Source organism: Mycteria americana, chromosome Z, assembly GCF_035582795.1.
Source record: "Mycteria americana isolate JAX WOST 10 ecotype Jacksonville Zoo and Gardens chromosome Z, USCA_MyAme_1.0, whole genome shotgun sequence".
Classification (NCBI taxonomy): domain Eukaryota; kingdom Metazoa; phylum Chordata; class Aves; order Ciconiiformes; family Ciconiidae; genus Mycteria; species Mycteria americana.
This window is the reverse complement of record NC_134396.1, coordinates 25,133,852-25,149,359: the sequence shown is the minus strand read 5'-3', so window position 1 is coordinate 25,149,359 and position 15,508 is coordinate 25,133,852. Positions and strand designations below refer to the sequence as shown.

The window sequence follows — 15,508 nt, the reverse complement described above, 5'->3', positions numbered from 1 at the left end:
GTTCTTTGTTAATGACAGCTTTATTGAAGGCAAGCTTTCAGAATGAATATACTGGAAATCCTATTAAAGTGCCATCCATTAAACCATTAAAGCACTCATTAAAACTGTTAGTACAGACTTGTTATTCATGAGTTATTGGTCTTTCACACTTCTGAAATGTGTCTGCCAATACCACTCTACTCTTTGTTCCAGTGTGGCTATTAAGTCTGAGGAAATATAGATTAACTTTCTTTTGCCAAAACAGTGCTTTGTGGGAGGATAGTAAGGCCACAAAGTGGTTCAGATTGGTAAGAAAAACAGGCAAGATTAAAGTTCAGTCCATTTGCCTGGTTTTGACATAATTTATGTTAACTATGTCTGCATGTGGGCCTAAATATTAATCACTGACTTACACCATCTGGCCATACATCATACAAAGAAGTGAATGGGGAATATAGTATGCTGCTGTGATGAACATATCCTCATCTACTTCTACAAAGAGGTGACAGAGAAAGCTGCTGTTTGATTTTTTTGTTGCTATTGAAAAGCAGCTTTAAGATCACTTAAACAGGAGGGAGTGAATAGGGGAAGAATAATATTGAATAGTTGAAGCTAAGCTTTAAATGTAAAGTATTCTTAATAATCTAAAAATTCACATAACAATAGGTATAATATAGAGCTGAAGCTTTTTCTCATAATGGGTAAGAATCTACTTAGACCATAGTTTTCTAAGTGCAACTGTATATGCAAAAATGCACCTAAAACTTTATGTTTATAAGTAGTTGAAATTATGAATAGATAATTTATGGGGTTTTTAAATTTGTGTACATCCTTTTTATTTTTGATAGGGTAAAGCCTGAGTCCTGCAGTAGTCCAGGCTCAAAACTAGCAGCATGTTAGTCAGTCAGCTTACTCTGTTATTTTCTAGTTTTCTTGTCAAGTGTGAAGAGAAAGTGTATGTTACATCTTACATTGTGAAGTAATTCCCAGAATATTTGGGCACTATAGATAAAAAGCTAAAAGATCAAGCAGAGTATCTCCTTCAGTTATATATCTAGAACAATGCAGAGCAGTGTTGTCTCATTCTGGTACAGTGGGCTGCTCTTTATCTAGCTATGTTTGCATATATGCCTCTCAAAAAATTCTGACTAGGTAGTCACAGATAGTGTAGATATGCTTTATTCCTGGCCAAATACTTGTTTTTTTATTTAAAAATTTATTTAGAGTAAAAGGCACTAATATATTGAAATTATTTTGACATTACTATGTTTATGTTCTACATTATTACTAGAATTCTGAGCCTATACTTATACTGCCTTCTTTGCCTCAGTCTTTAATAGTCAGACCAGTTATCCCCAGGGTATTCAGCCCCCTGAGCTGGAAGACAGGGACGGAGAGCAGGATAAACCCCCCATAATCCAGGAGGAAGCAGTTAACGACCTGCTACACCACCTGGACACTCACAAGTCTGTGTGGCCAGATGGGATCCATCCAAGAGTACTGAGGGAGCTGGCGGGGAAGCTTGCCAAGCCACTCTCCATCCTTTATCAGCAGTCCTGGTTAACAGGGGAGGTCCCAGGTGACTGGAGATTAGCAAATGTGACGCCCATCTACAAGAAGGGCCAGAAGGAGGATCCAGGGAACTACAGGCCTGTCAGGCTGGCCTCAGTGCTGGGGAAGGGAATGGAGCAGATCATCTTGAGTGTGCTCAACAGGCATGTGCAGGCCAACCAGGGGATCAGGACAGGCCAGCATAGGTTCATGAAAGGCAGGTCCTGCTTCACTAACCTGATCTCCTTCTACGACCAAGTGACCCACCTAATGGATGAGGGAAAGGCTGTAGATGTTGTCCTCGTGGACTTTAGTAAAGCCTTTGACACTGTCTCCCACAGCATTCTCCTGGAGAAACTGGCGGCTTATGGCTTGGACACGCATAGTCTTCACTGGGTAAAAAACTGGCTGGATGGCCAGGCCCAAAGAGTTGTGGTGAATGGAGTTAAAACCAGTTGGTGGCCGGTTACAAGCGGTGTTACCCAGGGCTCAGTTGTGGAGCCAATCTTGTTTAGTATCTTTATCAATGATCTGGAAGAGGGGATCGAGTGCACCCTCAGTAAGTTTGCAGATGACACCAAGTTATGCAGGAGTGTTGATCTGCTCAAGGGTAGGAAGGCTTTGCAGAGAGGTCTGCACAGGCTGGATCCATGGGCCGAGGCCAGTTGTTTGAGGTTCAACAAGGCCAAGTGTCGGGTCCTGCACTTGGGTCACAACAACCCCATGCAACGCTACAGGCTTGGGGAAGAGTGGCTGGAAAGCTGCCCGGCGGAAAAGGACCTGGGAGTGTTGGTTGACAGCCAGCTGAACGTGAGCCGGCAGTGTGCCCAGGTGGCCAAGAAGGCCAACAGCATCCTGGCTTGTATCAGGAATGGTGTGGCCAGCAGGAGTAGGGAAGTGATCGTCCCCCTGTGCTCGGCACTGGTGAGGCCGCACCTCGAATACTGTGTTCAGTTTTGGGCCCCTCACTACAAGAGAGACATTGAGGTGCTGGAGCGTGTCCAGAGAAGGGCAACAAAGCTGGTGAAGGGTCTAGAGCAGAAGTCTTATGAGGAGCAGCTGAGGGAACTGGGGTTGTTTAGCCTGGAGAAAAGGAGGCTGAGGGGAGACCTTATCCGTCTCTACAACTGCCTGAAAGGAGGTTGTAGCGAGGTGGGTGTCAGTCTCTTCTCCCAAGTAACTAGTAATAGGACGAGAGGAAATGCCCTCAAGTTGCATTGGGAGAGGTTTAGATTGGATATTAGGAAAAATTTATTTACTGAAAGGGTGGTCAAGCATTGGAACAGGCTGCCCAGAGAGGTGGTGGAGTCACCATCCCTGGAGGAGTTCAAAAAATGTGTAGACGTGGCACTTTGGACATTGTTTAGTAGGCATGGAGGTGTTGGGTTGATGGTTGGACTAGATGATATTAGAAGTCTTTTCCAACCTTAATGATTCTATGATTCTATGATTATTACTTTCTAAAATACTGAAAACTTGACCTGCAGACATCTTGCACAAGTTATCTTATTCACCTCCATTCACTCAAAAAGGAAAAGAGGGGAGACTCTTGCTGAGAGAAGTCATTATGTAAATTTGATTGCTTTTCAAGTCGTATTATGTAGATGAATTGCTGGTCAGCTGATAAAGAGGTATATTACATGTCTTAAATATACTATATATGTATATGACTCTCCTCTTCCTAATGCTGACAGAAATGTGGTCCAAATTCTTTCTCTTCACCTTAGATGAAATAAATAGCACTTAGCAGTAAAGATAAAAATATTTATGTTTTCAAATGAAGCAGTGCTTACCTGCATCAAAGTTCTATCAGCCATCCATCTCAGAGGATGGGAAAACATTACTGTGATGAAACTAAAATTTAAGAAAACAGATTAAAAATTTTACAGAGTAAAATTGCTTTCCTTTATTGATAAATAGGAATTTCACTGTGTAGTTAGAAAAAGTAATGTTTTGGTTGAAGAAGGACCAACCCCTAATATTGAAAGGATCAGGTTGCTATGTTTATACTTAAGCACAGCATGGAAGTGATGTCTACTTTTGCAAGTTGCAGAATACCAATTGGGTGATAGTTTGTTGTTCCTGTATATGAAAACAAAATACAATAAGGCTAAAAAAAAGCCATCAACAGTTTTGTAAAACTCTTAATAACTAGTCTATTAAGATACTAGCTTAATAATAGTAAGATATTAATACTGTTAACATATTAAGATATGTTAAGCATAGTCCCACAAATTGCTAAGATTGTGATCCCAAATACTGCTTTTTAAAAAAAAAAATCAGAGGGGGGACAAAAATTGTGTGGAAATTAAAAGAAATCAGATTCATTCAGAGCTGCAAACCATTTAAGAACACCTTTTGAACTGTTAGTAAGACACATAGCGATACAACTGAAGTGAATGATATCCAAACCACAAGTAAAATTTTCGTGGCCTTCATCATGCTCCCAAGCAGTTTATTTCTTCCTCATTCCTCTAAAAAGTCCCATTTCATTTTGTCTTGAGGGAGGAGCTGCCACACACTCTGCCTCAGCTACTGTAAGTAAAGCAGTATGCAAAGGGTGAGCCAGAACCTGAACCATCACACTCATCTGCTCAGCAGATCTCAGCTAGGTTATACAGAGGAGCTCAGCCAGGCCCAGCTCCAGAGGACTGTAATGAAAGTTAGCAAAATTCAGGAAAATTAGCTGGTAACTGTTATAAAAGTTAGTTGAGTCTAGGGTATTAGTTGATAGGGTAAGGTACTGGGACTTGGTTTCCCAAACAGAAATTCTGGGGTGTTCTAAGACCTCTCTATCAGGCAGCCAGGCAAAATGAATTTTTTTAGAATCATCTCAAGAAAGAAGCAAAGTCATTCTCTGAATGTTACGTAAATAAATTGTATAAGATATGTAAAGATGCATAAGAACGAAGCAGTTTTCTGACTGGCCAAGTAGTAATTATTAATCTAAGGGATAAATCCTAATAGATCACTCTAATTAATTTTGCACATGTTCATTGTCTGATAATACCTACTCTAATGGACTACAGGTCATGTTTCACTTCCATTAACATAAAATGGACTCACAGCTGTTGTAACCCTGGGAGGAATCAGTATAAGTGATTTAAAAGTGATGGCTTGATGCTGTAGTGGCAGTATGGAGCTCCCAACTTGTGCTTTGTTGCTGGTCTACTCATGGAAAGTGAACATAGTGTTGGTGAACTGCCCCATCTAGGCTTATCTGTGTCATTAAGTTTTTAATAATTTACAGCAACCTGGCATAGGGAGCTGCTGATTGTTACCAAGATTAAGCAAAGGGCATGAGCCACAAACCATAATTGCATGTGCGTGTTGATGAAACAATTTTAAGGTCTCTAAAGTTACAGAAGGGGAAAGTAAAACAGTATGTGATTAATTGTGACTTCTCAGTATGAGATGACCTTTCATACAGCCACTGCCATAGAACCATAAGCAGGTACCATCTGTTACGTATTTTGTATTTACCCAGCTGTACGTATACCTCAACCATAGAGGTAGAGCAGAGTGGAGTAGAGCCTGGAGTCTTCCTACTGGTGAAGGACGAAGGAGTGTGGAACAAGCTTCAGTAACTCAAACCTGGAACATGAAGGAAGCAGGAAATAAACAGTGATTCTGGGACCATATAGTTATGTGTATAAATAAGAGGTCATTAAAATTTCAAATGTGCCTAAATTGCTTTCTTATTTATGACTCAAGGAAGTAAAAATCAAGTCTCTTTACGTTGTCCCTGGATGATAGGCAGTTGGTTCCCTGAGCAACACTAGTATCATGTGTTGGCCTGGCATCAAAATGAAAGAACAGAAACAACATTATTTTTCTTGTGGAGAACTTCTTCAGGAACATTTGGAGTTTATTTAGTAAACACCGAATTGTTTGAACATGTGCATTTAGTAATAGAGAAAGACAAAAATATTTATTCCCCTTCATCCCAGTGTTTTTGAGATTTCTGACATTTTTTTCATTCTCTGTTATGCTAGAACCTCTCACTTGCCAAACTGAGTGAAAAGATAAAAAAATGGATAGCATACCCTTGCCTTTCTGAAGAGAAAGCCTTGGATTTGAAAAGCTTATGGTTTAAATTCCTGATGGAAATTTCAGATGCATAAATACAAAATGCTTTATATAATATGATATAATACAATATAATATGTTACAATGTGTCCCAAAGTCATAATTTTCTTTCAAAAGCAAAATATGTCTAGAGTAAACTATGGGAGCACGTGGTTTGTAATCATTATAAATACAAGTATGTAGTCCTTAGCTAAAAGTTTCCTTTTCTTTTTTTCTCTTTCTTCTTAAGTCTATTGATCCCGGTCAGCAGTTCACATGGGAACACTCTAACCTGGAAGTAAACAAACCAAAGAATAGATACGCGAATGTAATTGCATATGACCATTCTCGTGTTCTACTCTCAGCAATAGAAGGTAAGGAGACCTTTAAACTTAAACTAATTAAATCCTAAAATCCAGTATAATTTTACCTCCTGATATCTTTGCATAGTGATATAAAGAAGTACTTCCAGTAAATTCCTATAATGACAATCCTTTTCTGATGTTCATTCTCAATAATTCATTATGAAAACACACTAAAATTGACACAGGGTCACATATAGCACTGAATGCATCAGGTTCCTGTGTGTATGCCAATGTGTTATCTAAAGTAAATTATCGTTGCTGTTTACTTATACTAGTTCTACAAAGCAAATATAGCAGTAACCATGCATGAATTCAGGTTTTTGTTGATCAATGACATTATAAACATATCTGATTATTGAGTTTCAGTTGCCAAATCCTTAACGTGGGAAAAAAAATCAGTTCAACTTTATGTTCTCAGAGAGAATTTTGAGAACTCTCTGTTAAAACTTCCATTTTTTTCTTTTCATTTACAATTAATGTTAAACAAAGTGTTTAAACAAATGTCCACCTGCAGACATTGTTGGAACCTCAGTATTTCACTGCCAAAAGATTGGCGGAGAGGTATAATGAGAGCTCTTCATTATATCTTTCTTTGTCAAAAAGCTTTCCAAAAATTTGAACATTTTAGACTTCTAACTTAAGCAAACTGTCCAAGGTGATGAGCCCTGGGTGTTGTGTCTCTTACCAGTTGCTAAAGCAATGGGAAGCACTGGTTTTCACTCAGAGGATTTCTTTTCTTACCAGTTCTGCCTTACCATTAACCTGTTTCCTGGGATGAAAACAGATTTTCAGTTTATTCTATATTGTTGACAGTCAGATATTAATGATGGCCAGAATATAAATGAGTATATATTTAAGTGAAACAATTTAAATGAAAATAAAATTTGCCTTCAGTAACTCTGACAGGGCTTGCATATGATACATAAGATGTAGGGAACAGTATTCAAGGTCATAATTATTTCAGTCCTAACATGCTGCAAGTTAAGCTGCAAGGTGTTTTAATTTACAGTTATAAACAGCTTCTTATCTTAGGCTACTCCAAACTGGACGACACTGTATATAGGAGGGACAGTATTTATAGTTGTAATCCATTTTAATATTAGCTGCTTGGTAAAGAAAAAGGCGATCCTACTGATTGAAGTTTATATCTTCCCTTGTTTATTGCAGCTGCATACAGTCGGCTTTGATAACACAGATAATAGCTTCTCAAATGTATTAGAAAATTTAAATTATTGCAGTGCAGAATTTGCATATAATAATCTGCTTATGTTTGTTCCACCTCTGAGGCTCACCTAGCAGTTCTGACAAGATTTTTTGTAATGTCACTTACAATTTTTCACATTGCCTTGTAGAAGAATATAGCTGTATAGAAACCTGCCCCTACCTGGTAGAACTACCTGTCTCAACACTGAAGAGAGCATATTTTAATTAGCATTATATGTGATGTAATTCAAGAAAAATATCCCTTTCTGTGTCACTGGTCCAGACAAGAGAGCTAAGTACATGGTCAGGAAAGGCCAGGAAAAGCTATTGGACAGCCATTCTGAATTGTTATGTAAAGTTCTTTGGAATAAAATGTTTAACTCAGAAATAAGTCTGTTTGACAGAAGACAAGATTTTCACAGGATTTTGTTTGGAAAAAGAATTGTGTAATGGGGGGAAGAAGGAGAGGAAAAAATCTAATTGCAGATAAATTTATTTGTTAATTTATGTCAGACATCTGGGCTTAAAAAGTTCTGCCAGGTTCCCCTTCATGTAAATGACCCATGAAATTTGGTTCCCTTAAAGAAAATTAACATATTCAGAGAATGGGAAGAAAATTTAAGAGGCAAAACAGAAAATGTTAGTCGAAGTAATTAAAAGTAGCAAATTACACAGTACATTAAACTACTTTTTAAAAATAATAGATAGTAAAAGTATGAAAAAAATCTACATTGTACCTGTAGGAAAGGCCTGAGTATTTTAAGGAGCAGGGACCAACATACAGTTAAACTGTAAAGTTTGAGTCCCTTTTTTAGGTAAGAAATACCACGATGAGGCTAAAATTTCTAACCCTATAATAGTTGGTGACCCTAAACGAAGAAAAATATTATAGCCCTTTGAAATATCAGTGTTAGATGTAAAACCACAAATGGGATTTTGACCCATTTGGCGATTTGCATAATTGTAAATATTTTCTCAGTCTTCAGTTTATGATGAAAAAAGCAACAGAAATAAAATATTAAATGCCTTTTTATGCTATGACAATTTGTCTTGAAAACAGTAATGAATTAGTATTTAATTATCCTTTTATTTTTTTCCCCGCTCTGGGATTTTACATTTACAAATCCCCCTGGGATTGTTTTTCTGAAATTTTGTGTGTGTACCTTCGTAAGTTTAATACATTGGTCTTAGCATTTGGTAATAAGTGCTTCTCTTTCAAGTTTTAAGTAAATATTCCTACAATGAAAATATGCAGTCTGCCTAGCATTTTAATTAGTCAACAGCTGCGTTTGTTTTCTTGCTACCAGGGAAATCAATACTTTCACTATCACTTAAAAAAAAAAATTCTCCTTTACCTATGTTAGTATACAAGTTGACCAGGACCTAAATTTGGGCTACATTACATTTTGTTACAACTATCTGGAGAATATTTTGTTGGATTTTACATATAGGCCTTATCTGCAATTCTTTGGTGGCCATAAGAAAACTGGTATTGTCAGTGAGGTTTGAATAATAACTGTGCTGTTTCTAAGATGAAGAGCTCCATTCTACACCTAGACACTTGGTGTAGGTGTAAGAGCAAATATATATGAACCATAAACAAAGCATCTGCCAAACTGTAATCCTACACTGATGGTCACTTTACCTCTTGATGGTGTTGCACCAACATGGAATGCTGTAACTGCTACTCTAGAATGGGGTGTGAGGCCGGTTTTGTTCAATTGCCTGTCCCTGACTGTGGCCAATACGAAGCGATTCCTAGAAAGTCTTAAGAAGCATGTAGTAGGGATTTGAAATTATTTCTTTCCACCTATTGATAATATCAAGTTGTAAAAAATTGCATTAGCCCTGAAACACAAGGCTTAGTAACGCTTTCAAAGTGTTTATTTTGGCACCTTTTATAACTTGTTACACATGTTCAAACCTAGTTTTGAATCCCCGCTACATTCTTGGCCTCTGTAATTGCATATAGCACGGAGTTCCGCAACATAATTGCTCACTTTGTAAGAAATATTTTTGATATTATTAAACTCACCACTGTTTAAATTTTATTACATTAGATGTCCTTTTGGAAGGAAAACTCAGATTAGTTGTGGTAATTTCAATTTCCACCTGAAAGAAAATAGTACTTTGCAAAATTTTGTTCCCATGTTTTTGAAATTTCATTGCTCATGTTGTGCTGTCTTTGGATGTGTCCATTGTGTCCGTGTGTCCATCCCCAAGAGGGGCACTTGGAATTTTACGGTATAATGAAAGAATGTTATAATGTAGTGAAGTTTATTATAGGCATCTAAATGGATTCGAGGGCAGAATTTTCCAATTAAAAGAGAAATAGATCAAGTTAAAACAGCTAGGTCTGTGATCTTAAACCCCTAAAGAATAAATAAAATACTGGGGAAAAAATGATTAAACATTCTGCATTTTAAAAAGTCTTGCCAGTTCTTTTAGGAGGCATCCAAGACTAAAAGTCTGCCATCTGTGGCATGGATTTGCATAATGCTAGTGATTAAAAAAAATTAATAAATAATATCTATCATATTTCACCAGCGTAATTTTTATTTGATGGGAAATCTAGTGTCTTTAAAATGCTGCTAAAGCTAGAAGTCTCTGACTGTATTATAAATGGTCAAGAAAGAAAAAGGCAAGAAACTGCTAATACTCTTACCTGTCTGATTGCCATTTATCAGTAAATTATCATAGAGTATGCAGGCCATCATCTTTGGATTTAGAAAGTATTCTGGTCAATATAAATGCTTGAACATCTACTGAACAGTCATGGACTATATAAATTATTTGTGCTCTCTCACATTGCATTTGTGTTGCATTCTGCTAACAATATATAATTAGACACTTAGAGTAATTGTATGCCACTTCCCCCTGCAAGCCTCGAGTGCCTTAAAAACAACAAAAGTATTTCAGTGATGAGATAATGGGATACAGAAAGATCAGTGAAGTAGACTCCATGGTGTAGAAGTCCCTATGAAGTAGACTTCATAGAGTAGACTTCATGGTGGCTATCTCAACAGCAATGCCGAGGCAAGTTGTAGAGGTATAATAATTTTGGCCTATGGATCTACTTATGCTGTTATAGTTGTAACTTAACAACAAAAATGGTGTCATTCGTGATACCCTTGAAATCAGCTCAGAACAATTCTGACTTTTTCCTGTGTACATACCCATAGTGTCCATTGGGAAAGCTTCGGCAAAACATCCAGTGGTTTTGTTCTTGAATGGGTAATGAAGATTTGGCACCTCGCAATTTACTGTGCACACTCATATTGAAACTGTTTTTTGCAGGAATTATCAAACCAGAAATCATTTCTTTTTATATTAGTAGAGGCACTCATCGGCCCTTTTAGTGCATCATTTAGTGCATCATAGAAGATTTCTATCCAAAAAGAAATTCCTTTGATAGATAACTTTGGAGTTACTCAGTTTAAAGAGTTGGAGAATCACTAAATCAAGTTTCAGACAGCTGTAAAGTAATGTTCTTCTTGTTGGATGACTTCATGTTGGATTTCAATATCTGCTTTGCACTATCATGCAACATACTGCTATCTCAATGTATTGTGGCCAGTGTGCTGGCACAATGCTGCTATCTGTGTCTCTGAGGAACTGCACTGAACAATTTGTTTACTTTCATTCTGTACACTTTCTTAATACTAGCCAACTTTTAAAACAAAACAAAACAAAACAAAACAAATCAAAGCTTCCTTTTTTTTTCCTTAACAGAGCTCCTCCTGTTTCCTAGCCTGTTTTTCTGCTATTCACCTTCCAAGCTCCTCATCTTGCCTGCAGATCTTCTACAGCTCCTACTTCTTAGTTTCCATCCCTACATTTCACCTTTTCCAGATTTTTACTGCCTTTTTCTTTTCCTTTCAAATATTTGTCTTCTGTCCTCTGCACAATCCCTTTCTTTGTCCTGCTTAATTCTGCATCTTCTGCCCACCCCTTTTTGACGTGGCCTTCTTTCCATAATTCTCTGTAATGCAACATTTCACTTTGAGACTCCATATCTTTCACCTTTTCCCTCTTCACCAGACTCTCCTAGTCCTAATAGTCCATCCACAATCCAGCAATCTATAGGTTTTCTTTTTCTGTCATTTCTTTTTCCTTCGTACCTTACATTGTTAGGATGATACGTAGTGAATTTTCCTGTCTTTCTAAAAAGCTCTCATTTTACCAACGTTCATTACTACAGTATCTTCATTGGTCTTGTTCTGCTTCATTTTTCAGTGAGTTCTTACAGTACAGATTTGTGCTTAGACCATTTGAATTTTATAATCTCCTTAACTATATAGATTTCATGTTACAAAAACTTCCACATAGACAGTTGCTACTGGCACCTAGTAGCTGCCTTAGTTAATTTTTGCTCTGACATAATTCAAAAACATCAGTCATTGATTTAAACCAACAGTACAGCTTAATCAGCATTTTGAGTTCATCATTGCACTTTTCCAACTTGTTTACAAGCATGACAGAATTTAATCCTATTACTCCACACTCTTTTTATGACTAACAGCACATCTCTTAGGGAAGCAGCACAGAAACAAAGGTTTATGGTTTAATTTGTTTTAAATAGAAAGTCTGTTCAGTACTTAGCCTTTGTAAAGGCTTGAAATAATTTCATGATTTGATTTCAGTTTGTGAATAAAACGTGAAGTCTAATTAAAGCTATTTAAGATTATAACTGTCTTCAGGAAATCAAGTGAATAATTCTGAGGTCTACATTATTAGCCTTTGTGGATCTGAGTCTATGTTGCAGCAAGCTGTACTGTCAGCTCAGTTCATAAGTACAGTCTCAGCATAAATCTGGAGCTATAGAGTTCATTTTTTTTAATCTTTTGCACTTTAATTGTGGCATTGGCTAATTGTGTTTCATTGCTCATTCATTCTTACTCTGTAGAATCTGGACTGCTTTGTTCTCTTGAGATATTTGAAAATGGGATGTCTTTTATGCTCAACTACTCATCTGATTCTTCCCCCATTGTGCTCGATTCCTGTCTGGCAGCGTAAGGAGATTGCAGACTCTGGTCATTCATCACCGTAGTTGAAAAGGCTACTAGAAAATAGTTATGGTAGAATTACAATCTGGAAGCTTAGTCTTTAGCTGACTTTTTGTGCAGAAACTGTGTTTCTGCCTTCATGAAACTTGTAAAAGTCAGGTTATACTGTGTGGATTACCCTAAATTTACACTTCAGGTATGCCATCCTAAATCCCAGTAAACGCCACTGATGCCGATATACTTAGTTAAGGTTCATATCAGTATTACTGAAGGCAGAATTTGGTTGCTTTGTCCCCTTCTTGACCCATGTTTTTCCAGAACAACTGACCTCTCTTAACTATTAAACCCAAATTTAAGTAATGATGGCAATTGCTGCTGTGCTTGTGGGTATGTTGCCTTCAAGCTATAGCAGCTAACAAAGGTTTGCAGGATTTCATTGTACTGCAGTCAAACTAGTTGTCATTTCATTGTTTTTGCACTATTAGACTTGGCAGAGAATTGTTCAGCTTTCTCAGCTCAGAATGAGGTTATGGCCAGAAAAGTCATTGCAGAAAGTGACATTTTAATATTTAGATTTATTTGCCTTTGATGATTGTTTCTGCTTGGTCAGTATAGATATTTACAGATGTTCAGGTTTTGTATATGTTATTTTTAAACTGCACACACTTCATTAGGCCTCTTATGATAAGGCAGCTTCCCTAGAGGGCTTTAAGCGTATACATTGTGGGGACATAGCTGATGAAACAAAAACTGGTGTGGCAAAGTGTGAGACAGAAGGTGAGAGTGGAAAATGGCATTACAGAATACAAAAGGATTTTGGAACAGGATGTGAAACTGAGGTCAGGCATGAACACAGTGATGAAAAGAGACTCAGTATGGGAAATGGATATGATACTTGAAGGGACTATGAGAATGGATGGAGAACAAAGGAAACACCTAATGGATACTGTGGGTGAGAGAGACAATGGAGCTGAGCATTATGAATCCTATTGTTCTCTTGATCTCAGTAGAGATATAACCCTATAGAGTACTGTATTCTCCTAGAGGTAAACCCTTGATGAAAATCTTCTTGCAGTGCAAATTGTTGGAGCAGCACCTAGTTTTTCCCGAAACTGCATTAGTTAAGTCACTAACCGTTGCTCAGGTCCTGTGGTAAATGGACTTTCCTGTCCATGTCCCAGCCATATCCTTTTCATGTGCCAGGAGGCTGAGTTGCCATGTAAAAGGTTTTTTCTGGCTAAGGAACATACAGGATTTTTTGTGTCCTCTTGATAAAAGGCAAGTGGAGAAATAAAGAGGAAGCTGGCAAGAAATCCTTTTTGCAAATATCAGTAATTGTTAATCTTAATTCTCTCTTACTTGCATCTGTGATCAGGAAAGTATAATCTGGAAGCTTTTCTTCATTGTAATTTAAAGAATTAGAAATTATTTAATTTAGAAGTTATTTATTTTAATCTGATTTATCAATAAATTGAATACAAGTTAGTAAGTAGAAAGAGTATTTACAATTTTAGGCATTCTGGATTTTTCTACATCAGGTACTACGATTGGCTGCTAAGATTTGTAAAGATCATTCTTTAGTGCACAGTTTGCAACACTTCTCATGCTTAATTTTCACGCTGAGTTTGTGCAGTATCAGCTCCAGAGGACAGCTTTCCCAGAAGATCGTTTAACCACTTTACAAAGTGTTGTTTTTCTTTTTCATTTTTTCCTCAGGCTTTTATTTATAACATATGCTTCAAAGTATGATACCAGGCATCATAATATAATTCTAATTTATGCAGAAAACATTTCTTACCAGCTTTCTCAGTTCCTTTGGTAATAATACCCAGTTGGTGTAGATTTCTCCTGTTGGCTTCATTTTTCTTTCTCATCTGTTTTGTGCAAAAATGTTTTATTATCTTGAGAAAGGAAGAAAATACGGCATTGTGCCTAGCAGTTGTATTTTCTAAGTCATTAATTCCAATATCCACAATAAGAAGAGTCATGTAAAAAAGTTTCAAGTCTACAAGAGGGAGGCTTTTGAACTCCTATTTCTGCCTTTCATGGAGGGAAATCATGCTTTTCAGCTATAGACTATGCAGGTTTTAAAGGTTTTTTATTTTGTTTTATTTTTCTCCCAGAAGAGACTTTCAATCAGTTCTAATCAGAGTCAACCAGTCTTTCTGTGTCCATCCATGCATCTTGCCTGAGGAGTGCCATTTGCTGCCTCTCTTGTGCCCCTGAAGTTACAAACTCTTTCATTCCCTGAAATATCTTGTCAGATTTTTCTTTTAATTGTACAGAAAGTCAAATCAAATTAAAATTTGTGTTTAAATATAATTTGAACATATAATACAAGAAAATCTACTAAGCTTTCTTGGGCATAAAGGCAAAATTTTATGCCAGACTACAGCTGCAGTAACCCATAATCTGAAGCATTTCAAGATTATATTGGGTCTTAATTAGTGTCACAGTTAATCAGTTGGTTTCTTCATTACTAAATAAGTAAGTAGTGGAATGAAACATTAAGCTTACCCAGAATGAGTGGAGAAGGTCTTCAAATTGTAGTTAGAAACAAACAAGGAAAGTGTTAAGGAGGTACCTCTACTTTGCATTCAAATTCAAGTTATTTTGGAAGACATTTTTAGATGTATGCCACTGGTTGTCAGGAAAGATGGGCATGTGCAGCCCTTATAATTCCTGGTTTGGGATCACCAGCAGGAGATAATACATCAGAATAGATTTGGAGGTTCAGTTTCTGACAGAAAGCTTGAGGAACATTTCTTTAAACGTATTTGATAATTTATTGTGTTTCATAGCCAAAGAAGTTCAACTCTGTTGCTTTGTTGAGTGAAAATAGTCACAGCTTTAGAATAAGCCAAGGAGCTTGTATCACCTTGACTCTCTTCTGGAACAGTTTGTGGAACCTGCACCGTATCCTGGGGTTGTAGACTTGGGCATGTGTCATGGTTTAACCCCAGCCAGCAACTAAGCCCCACACAGCCACTTGCTCACTCCCCCCTGGTGGGACGGGGGAGAGAATCAGAAGAGTAAAAGTGAGAAAACTGGTGGGTTGAGATAAAGACAGTTTAACAGGGAAAGCAAAAGCTGCGCACGCAAGCAAAGCAAAGTAAGGAATTCATTCACTCCTTCCCATGGGCAGGCAGGTGTTCAGCCATCTCCAGGAAAGCAGGGCTCCATCACGCGTAACGGTTACTTGGGAAGACAAACACCATCACTCCCAACATCCCCGCCTTCCTTCTTCCCCAGCTCTATATGCTGAGCATGACGCCATATGGTATGGAATAGCCCTTTGGTCAGTTTGGATCAACTATCCTGGCTGTGTCCCCTCCC

At 37.5% G+C, this 15,508-nt stretch overlaps 1 protein-coding gene across 4 annotated transcripts in view; it reads left to right on the top strand.

The window, feature by feature from the left end:
- The window catches only part of PTPRD (protein tyrosine phosphatase receptor type D), a 386,895-nt gene that overhangs the window by 317,236 nt on the left and 54,151 nt on the right, over positions 1 to 15,508 (top strand). For all 4 annotated transcript variants that reach the window (XM_075526932.1, XM_075526931.1, XM_075526929.1 and 1 more), the window contains one exon: positions 5,849 to 5,972. In XM_075526932.1, coding sequence (XP_075383047.1) covers positions 5,849 to 5,972 — 124 coding nt within the window. The remainder of the gene's footprint in view (positions 1 to 5,848; positions 5,973 to 15,508) is intronic.